Source organism: Heloderma suspectum, chromosome 1 (assembly GCF_057233095.1).
Source record: "Heloderma suspectum isolate Gila_16-S chromosome 1, 16-S_ref, whole genome shotgun sequence".
Taxonomy (NCBI): domain Eukaryota; kingdom Metazoa; phylum Chordata; class Lepidosauria; order Squamata; family Helodermatidae; genus Heloderma; species Heloderma suspectum.
Window position 1 is genome coordinate 8,771,130 of NC_139458.1, and position 9,758 is coordinate 8,780,887.

Below are 9,758 nucleotides of genomic sequence, written 5' to 3' on the forward strand. Positions count from 1 at the left end.
TCCCCCCAACATTGCCCTATAGCCAAGATAGCTGTACAGCACAATGTGTCCTGTTTCAACCAACCACTTATCTTTAAAACACTGTACTGTTGGAACAATATTGCCTAGTAGCATTTGACTAAAACCAACAGTTCCAGAGCACTTTGAGACTAAGCAGTGGAAGAAGGTAAACTAGTATCTGTCTTTGATATTTTTATTATATTGCACTAAGGAACAAGCAGGGATATTTGTCCAACCTTGTCGCTCCTGTGTGTGAAAGTGTATGCACTTGCAAACTCTAAAAACAGTTTTTATTACCTTGTTCAATCTGAGTTAAGGCAATTTGAGACTCTTGCACGTTTTTTTTTTAAAGGTGGTTTTAAAACGTACTGCTTCACCAATAACTCCAGTTCCCCTATGATATCCACTTAGCTTGGAAAATTAAAGCAAGGAGCATTCACTTCACTGCTTGGTGTAAATATGAAAAGTCTGAGCCATGCATATTACAGATAGAGAATATCCAAATAGTAAAAAATAGAACTACAATTCTTCCTGCAGTTGTACTCATGTATTCATCTATAAGACACACAGAGGGTACCTAAGAGATAACATACAGAAAAGCGTTCAGTCCTTCAAAAACACTTGGTACCTACAACTGACACCTAGATGGAGGTCCATAACTCAAATGAGCCACTATAAAGTCCAGTAAACAAAAGAAATTTCTCTATTATACTAAGGACAGCAATTAATACAATTATAATTGAAGGTATGGCTGTTCCTTATGAAGTGCAGGGTCAAAAGTGTCCATAGCCAGAGGCAATTGCTTTACATTAATTTATATGTAATTCTCATCACTTTAAACATCCCAGTAAATTTTTTAAAGTCTTTCCATGAGTATTAAAGTATAGACATATTTGGGGGGTGGGGGGAGGTGAGAAGAGAAAGTTGTTTTTCCCCTATTGTAATTGTGAACATCAGATTCCGTAGTTAAATCTTGATACCAGATTCTTCTTAGAAAATAATCCTTTGTTTTGTGGCTTTTCCTCACGCACTTTACTGGAACCAAGTCCATTGGATGTCATCCTTAAGAGCTCACCAACACATAAATCATGCTGTTGGAAGGAGAAGGATAAACAGTAAAATATATACATATCTATCTATTAACTTCAGCTGTAATATTTCTATTGTTTTTGATTTGTTATATTATGGATGCACATTAACTAATCACTGAGCTTATGGAGCTAGCCTAGGGCCAGATACTTTCCCATTATTTCCATACCAAGTAAAGCCTATGTCTACCACCACCCCACTTGACAGCACAGTAATAGTTGCAACCACCACTTTAACCTTGACCAGTGAACTGTGGCATGCTTTCCCTCCACTAGGGCTCAGTATATGGCCCCAGACTGTACCCCACCCTTGCGAAGACACACTGGAAGAGTACCATGTGCTCCCACTCTTTGGCCACGGCCATCATGTTAGCTGAAAAGATTCACCGAAAAGATTCACTGCTGCTGGCTGCCACCATATCACAGATGGTGTGCCTGCAGTGGATATTTAGTGCCAGCAACACAGAAACTACCACAACATGTGCCCTTTACACTGGAGAGCATGTCTATCCCCAGCAAGAGCTCCACAGTGGTAAACATCTCAGTTCCATCAGCTGGCTTCCTCTTTTGCCAGCGACTAGCATAGCTTTAATATCAAATACCAACTTATAGAAGCAAAACATTTTTAAAAATGTTTTTCTAGCATTAAAGTAACAGTTGTGCACAATTTTACTTTGCTTGTAGCAAGGAAATATCTCAGGTGAGTGGCGCATACAATTTTTTTAGAAAGAAATTTTGTCCAAAGTAAGGTCTCCTTTCACATGCAATTCACAAAAGGCATCTAAATCAGGGATGGGGAATGTCTTGTTGGACTGAACCTCCCGTCATCCTGCACCATTAGCTATGCTGGCTGGGCGGGCCTCCTGGAGCTGCGGTCCAACAATATCTGGAGGGCCACACATTCCAATCCCTAATCTAAATGAGAGGGATCTACTTTCTCCTTACAAGCCCTTTGTCTTTCAAGGTCCACTGGTGATGCCCTGCTCCAGGTCCCAGCTTGTCAAGAGATCTCTTTCATGCAGTTTCTGGGCAGGCCATCTCAGATACAATGATCCAGTTATGGAACTCCACCCACCCCTTGTTGAAAAGGAGGTACGTCAGAGGTGAGTTCTGTATAACCTTTCAGAGATGCCTGGGCTTTCAGCAATTTGTTTTAATTGTTGAGACTTAATAGTAAGATTTTATAATATTTTTATTTTGCTGTCTTAAATTGTCAAATTGCTGGAAAGGCATTATTATAAGTTCCATAATGAATAAAAATGAAAGTGGTGACTTACCCATATAGGTAGTAAAAAAAGGATAGAAGGTAAAATGCTAGTTTGCACCATCCTTCCTTCTGGCAATATGCTAAAATATCTGCATTCATGATAGTTGTCGGATCATAGAGTCCTGGTCCACTCATCACAGGCCTACTCATATACCTAGAAAAGTGAATTTGCATTTTGAAAAGCTACAGGAAAATAAGTTTTCTTTTCAGACATAAGGAATTGCACCTATAAGGGCAGACTGTATCCCACAATTTACTCAGTAAATATGTTGCACTAATATATAAAGTTGCAATTAGTTAAAAACAATGCAGGTGCATTCATGGATCTGGCAAATCTCTGCCCAATTCATCTCTACCACCTTTCAAGGTTTCTGACTTAACAAAATGTATAAAATCAGAGAAGCCTCCGCTTAAAGGAACCACACCAAGATACTGGAATACATGCCTAACAAATCTAACCAAAGCATCCACTATGATCCACAGCAACACTGATGACATATTCAGCTCGCAAGAGGAAGATTTTGAAGGGTGTGTGGCATATTCCTTTCTGCCAGGCATTTGAAAGTTAGCAAACCAGTTGGAGGTGATGGCCTGACCCCTCTCTTACTTTGTTATTATTGGTTTTTGAATGAAAAACTAAGTATTATTTTTTTCTGTTTTATGATATAAGCTGCTTTGGGCCAAAAAAAATAGGACAGAAACAGCTATGAGTCATGACAGCTAAATGCAATACAGTTCTGAATACAAATAACGGGGTGGGGCAAGCAACAGATGCCTGTCTTCATCTTTCTCTATCTGGGAGCTTCCCAAGGGCATCCAACTGAATACTATTCAAAACAGAGCAACAGACCTGTGGTCTGATCCAGCATAGGCAGTTATGTCCTTACATTTATAAAGGAGAATATAGCCTCCATGCAAGACACAACAACAGAGTTTAGGGTTTTAAATTAAGGCCCTGACCACATGTAATGAGAATCAGAAAGGGGAACCTCCCTCTACTTTGCAAACAGAAGTCATGGAAAGGAGAGAGAACTGCATACGGCATGTGGGTCAAAGTCTGCCTCGTTTTCTGACTTCCCCTCTGCCAATGAGACAGACGATTGCCTTCCTTTAAGTCAAAGCTGAGATGTCCAGAAGCCAATTTCTGTGCAACACACACACACACACACACACCAGCTACAGTACTATTCATTCTTTGAAAGGCATGTGTGTTTGTATTTTTAAAAGCTTAAGCAGAATCATTAACCCAGTTTCTCCACATGCTTAGCTTCCAAGAGAAAGACCACCTGAAACAGTGCAGTAAGATGTTTTCCATGAGTGAACTGATACCAAACCATGCCCAGCATTACCTCCAAATGTGATAAGCCAATAATGGCATATTGAGACCCAGTGTAAGCCACTCTGTTGCACATAGAAACATAACACAGAAGAAGGCATGGATGAGGTACTCCGGAAGTACAAGCTGCAAAGGAAGACACACAAGTCAGACAATTCTGTTTCAACATTTAGTAGATTTAAGTTATGTACAGCATTATTTTGAGGGAAACAAGAAAAGTGAGATACAAATAAGCAAAGCCAGCATTAGACAAGATAAGCCAGCATGTAAGAATTCCTGTCTACTGTGTCACAATTATTGGTCTGCATGTTTTACATATACTCAATACAATTTGCATAAAACTGGTCACTTACCATTTCTAGAATTTGCAGCATGACAATTATAAAGGCAATTTTGCATATTTTGGAGAGAATCATCAGTTAAATTAAGGACTTGCACACACCTTCCACTGTCCAGCTTTAATCCCAGGGCAAGTTAGATTAACTCTAGGCAGTTTCTATCTGTCTTCATAGTATTGTAGCAGATGGGTCTATAGGAGCCTTCCTCAACCTGGTGTACTCCAGACACTTTGGATTACAACTCCCAGCATTCTTAACCATTGGCCATGCTGGCTGGGGCTGACTGGAGTTGAAGTGCAAAACATCTGGAGGGCACCAGGTTAGGGAAGGCTGGTTTGTAGCTACCCTCTGGAAGATTTCTGCTGAGCTCCCTCGAGGAAGTTCACAGATAGGATTTCAGCTGCCTAGAGGCAAAACCAGTCATTGTGAACTGGCCCATTATCTCATTACAACATTTAGGAGTTAAAATGCGATGTGAGCAAGCCTGAATTTCATACCTACAAGTAAACATACAGCCCAAAAGAAGACAGGCTGTGTGGCATTTTATTTTCAGAAAACAATTCCAGAGATCCTGAGGTAGCAAGTCTACATCTCCCAATTAGGTAGGATGGATACCCACTCTCTGAAAATCATAAACCAACCACCCCTTCAAATCATGGGTTGTTTATTCTAGAAAACTGGTTAAGCAGATTTTAAAACAATTCTAAATTTTGTTTGCTTTTTGGAATCTAAGGTTTTAGAACATTCCACCATCAGGTTCTCTCAGTTGCCTTCATAATCATGAAGATGGGAAACTTACATACAATCCTTCAAACCAAGGCTCAGGAACTGCACAATTCCATACTACTACATTTTCTGTGTGTTTCATATGTCCCAAACTATTCAGATAAAGCTGTGCTTCATCATTTATCTAACTCCTGAAGTCCTAGAGTGCTGATATTTTAAAAAGCATTCTTCTTTTTACAAAGACTCAGGCACAGTTAGGATTTATACTGTTGTACAAATCAGTGTACATAAATATAAACAGCACAAAGTCCACTGTGCAGAAGGGACTAAACAGGGCTGGAAAAATATTTCAAACTCTGACTCTAGAATCAAGTTTTTAGTAGCCTGGGTTCTTATGCCACGGGAAAAGCATATTTGCAATTTACAGTTCTGATAAACTCATTTCTTAGCCATCACACTTGGCTGTGAAAACCTTTTGGTAGAGTGTACCTTGTTTATATAGGGTCCTGTTATGGACAGCAATTTGTACCCAACAAAAACTGCTAACCATCCAGCCACACATAACAGAAGCTGTTGTTCATCTGATGCTCCTTGATTTGTCTGAGCAATGCATCCAATATGAAAGGAGGAGGCACAAACTATTCAAATTTCACAGGCAAAAATTCTAATTGCACTTCTGCTAAGCAATACAAAACCTTAAGAGTAAGTTATTTACATTATTTTGACAGCTCAGTCACAAAGCATTAAAATTTATAGTTCGGGGTGGGAATTGTGTTGCCATCCAGATATGTTGGCCTACAACTCCCATGATCCCTCACCACTGGCTGTGCTGACTACGGCTACTGGGAGCTGTAGGCCAAAACATCCAGAGGGCCATAAGTTATCCATCCCTGCTGTAGTTTGATGCTAAAATTCTTGCAAACTTGCTGGACATTTCTTACTCTTGAAGGTTATTTCTGTCTTTAAGGATCCTTAAAATTCACTGCTTCCCACCTCACTCCCCACAAGGATGCACTTACAGGAATACAGTTCAGTCACATGACAGTCCAAAGACCCTCACCTGTATATTTAAAACATAGTTAACAAACATATAGCTCAGAGACGCACCGATAGTCACGTCCAACATGCACATGGTTGTATCTTTTTGGTTAGACATCTGTGATAAGGGAATGCATAAATGTTGTAAACATTTTCTCACCCTTCCACATCAAATGAGAGATGACTGAGTAGGGTAAACTGTTCCATGCACAGCCACTATCCAGGCTCATGGCATTTTCTCTTCTCCACATACCCACTTTGTGGAAGCACCTTCTAGTGGTTGCACCTACACAGCCCATGACTTGTTCCTAGGTGACTAGTTCATACTCAGCACTCACGTCAGTTCCTGCTGGTGCTCTTTGGCTCAATATTAGCAGGATACCAGAGCTATCCTATAAAAAATTCTAGTTGTATGCAGTCTAGCAATTTCAAGCCAAAAAGTCATGGAAGAAAGGAACAATATCTTTCCCGCAACTTTCTCAAGCAACATTTGTTAATGGCTTGGCCACGAACAAAAAGAAAACACTTCAAGTAAAGGCAGGGGTAACACATGAGTCGGGCCACTTTGTTTTGGCCCTCCAATTTCGAAGGTATATATAAAATTAGTGTCTACTGTATTTTGCTCACTACCTGAACAGCTGCACCCATTCTAAAAGCTAACAGCAGCATACATGCCAGTAACATCTCTTGGAGGTTGTGGCAACAACTTCTAAAAAGCCACACAGACAATGCAGGCAGGGTTTCCATCAGCATCAAGAAGGGCCACCTCAAAAGACAAGTCCATGGACTGCAAGTTATTCAACTCTAGCTTAAACTTAAACTTTTTTTTCAAAGATGGACTATGTCTCTCACAAATATTTGGTGCAAAAGTAGTGGTGTCTCCCTGGAAACCATGTATTGCCTTGGGAAAACATACTCTCCTTCTCTCCCTGCCCTCCCATTTCTCCAACATGAATTCCCTTTATCATACTTTAGCGTTAACTCTGCACCAATACTAACCAGGGCCCCCACCTTAACCAGAGTTAAGGATTTGAACTAGATTTGCAAACTCTGGTTAAGGGGGGAACCTGGCATTTTTTCAGTTAAAAACAAAAGTAAAATCTATTAAATTCTTGGCACAAATACCTGTTAGCAACCTTGACTACATTATAGAATAATTTAAGCATGTAACAGTTTTCCCCATCTCTTATTAAGCAAGTGAACGTGTAATGCACAAAGTCCATATAGTTATTACAAGTCCTTAATAGACAAAAGACAGGCAGATGAACAAGCACACTGAACAAAAAATAGTTAACATAAATCATACAGATGTTCCTAACAAAATGGAAAGCAAAGAAGAGAGTGGCATTAAGACATTAAACTAAAAAGCAGTACACACCTTTAATGCAATTTTGACTCTTTTAATCTTTTTAACCTTTTCAACTGTCTTTGTGCCGAAAATGTAAAAAGCAGATTGAAAGAATGTTAGTATGACAGCTGACAAGATCACCAGCAGATAAATAAGTCAGAATTTCAAACTTGGGGAAAAATAAGATAGAGAGAGAATTCTGCCAAGAAATCTTAAATCTATTAGATATTATCAAACGTTTTATTGATGTAATCAACATTAACTACAAAAAAACCCAAACCTGACTAGGCATTATTGCAACAACAACAAAAAAGATCTCTCTCATATAAACTTACAGGGTTAAGCGTATTACACTGGTCTATGGGATTCTTGTAGTCAGTCTTCAGCTCATCAAAAGCTATAATCTAGAATAAAATTGCAATGGTTAGGTAGCAGTATGAGAAGAGTGTCACTGGGGTGGGTAGCCTTGTCCACGGGCACCACACCCTGAACAGATCAAATCCTAGATCCAAATTCAGAGGAAACCCTCCCTTGGGCTAGACCCAGCTGACTAGCCTCTTGAAACATACTGAGCAACTAGGATACAATTTTAAGTACTCAGAGGGCAGTTCTTAAACTGCCTATAAACTCTCCTATAAGCAATAGCATATTTCCACTCCTATAAACAATAGGGGCATCCCTGGCTCACTCCCCAGGCCTGAGCAAGACAGTTCAGTTCACACTTCTGTTTTTAATGATTTTGGAGAAAAGAGACAAGACAGAGTTACAAGCATTCCTTCTATTAAAAAGCAGGCAACACTCTTGAGCATAATTAGCTGGTTCAATGAAAGTTGTCCACGGCATCTGTTCGATAGGTACAAGATTGCAAACAGCTTAGCTACTTCTTAACATACTTCCACCATAGAGGCACATAAACACATTTTATCCTGATGCTACTTAGTTAACACCTTCCAATTCTGTACAATGTGAACCTAGCAGAAAGAGATTTGTGGAAAACGTAGATTTTGCTGTCATGTGGACATGAAGTTGGTAGCAACTGGAAGAGGGATAAACTCGTCAGGTTTGGAAGGAAGGTGCCTCCGATAGTTTTATGAGGCCATGATCAAAGCCCTGCTCCTATCTGCGCACACATGCACAAGAGATGGCACTGTATCGTGCCACACAGCAACTCGCAAGGGAATCAGACATCTCATGAGATAAATAAATGACCACAGGCCATCTGACTCCAACCCTAAATGGGGTCACTGCTGATGAGCAGCAGAAATGACTTCCATCATTCTTTTTTATACTTGGGCAAAGTTGTATGAATGTACCCCAGGGATGGAGGTTCAGAGGAGCGAGGCAATGTCCCACTATGGTGGTTGGGGGGCTTAGGGGGAAGCACAAAGATATAAGCCTTTGACTCCTGATAAACCAAGAAAAAGACCTCCTGCAAACACACCTCTCTGGCACCCCATTTCTCTCACACAACCTTACTCTTACACCCCTTGCTCATCATCTCGACCAGCCCACATCCCTTAATCCCTCCCATCTGCTCCCCCACCATCTAGCTGCGCCCCAGGATAAATGTTTTTCTCATGCTACCCCTAATGCCTCAAACCCCACCCCCCTCCCCACCACTTCTTGCCCCAGCACTTCTCCAGGTGAGGCCCCCTCCCAACCCCATGAAACTTCCGCCCTCTCCCGCCTCACAGAACCCTCCAACTGGCCTCAGGGCGTCAGATACACGCTCCACGGCACCCCACTGTCCCACTTTGGGGGGGCTCCCTACGTTCATGATTCACCATCCCCACCCGCCCCCCACACACACCCCGAGCAGCTCTTCTCGTCCTCCCCAAATTGACCTCCTCCTGCTCCCCCCCTTATCATTATTACTCCCCCCTCCAACTAGGCCGCTCCTCATCCACGCTTCCCGAGTCACCTCGGCCCCCCCACCTCGGAAATACACCGAACCCCGCCGAACCCGGTCCCGCCCTCCCACAGACGCCCCCCCGGCTCACTCCTGGCCCTCGGGTCGTAACCCCCACCCGCTTCACAACCCCCCACCAGCGCCCCGCCATGGCGACCGGCTCCCTCAGGCTGCCACTGCCCCACACGCGCCCCCCCCCACCCCGACCCACCCCACCCCGACCCCCGGGGCCCACACACGTCCGGGCGGCCCCTCCCCTTCCACAGACCCCCCCGCGACTCCCCCTCCCCTTCGGGCCGAGCTCCTCCCCCCCCCACTCACATGCCAGATGGCGAAGAAGATGAGGGCGGCGGTGAGGAGCAGCGCCAGCATGTAGCAGAAGGCGGCGAACGTGAACGCCATGGCGGCGGCGGCTGGCGCGGAGGAGGCCCGGGCCGAGCGGCGGCGCGCGGGGGGTTCTGGGGCGGATCATTCAGGGCGGCCGCGGCGGCCCGGAGGGGCCAGCGCGCAGGCGCGCGCGGCGCGGCGGCGGGAAGGAGGGGGAGGCCCGCGCCCCGCCCGCGCGCACGCACGCCCGCACGCACGCAAACGCGGGGCCGCGCCGCAGCGGCCCCTGGCGGCAGGCGGCGGAAGTGCCGCCGCGGCGCGCTCCGCGCGCGGGCAGTTGCTCGCCGCGCGGCTCCCCCCCGGCCGCGGCAGCAAAGTGCG

The 9,758-nt window shown here is 43.8% G+C and overlaps 1 protein-coding gene across 1 annotated transcript; it reads right to left on the bottom strand.

Annotated features, from left to right (window-relative positions):
* Positions 1–312: 312 nt before the first annotated feature.
* CNIH1 (cornichon family member 1) lies at positions 313–9,496 on the bottom strand. Its single transcript, XM_084834967.1, has 5 exons — positions 9,372–9,496; positions 7,477–7,545; positions 3,705–3,817; positions 2,366–2,509; positions 313–1,091 (listed from the first exon to the last, which is right to left on the bottom strand). Exons 1-5 carry the CDS (start codon positions 9,450–9,452, stop codon positions 1,064–1,066), a joined length of 435 nt encoding a protein of 144 aa, XP_084691093.1. The 5' UTR covers positions 9,453–9,496; the 3' UTR covers positions 313–1,063.
* Positions 9,497–9,758: the final 262 nt, after the last annotated feature.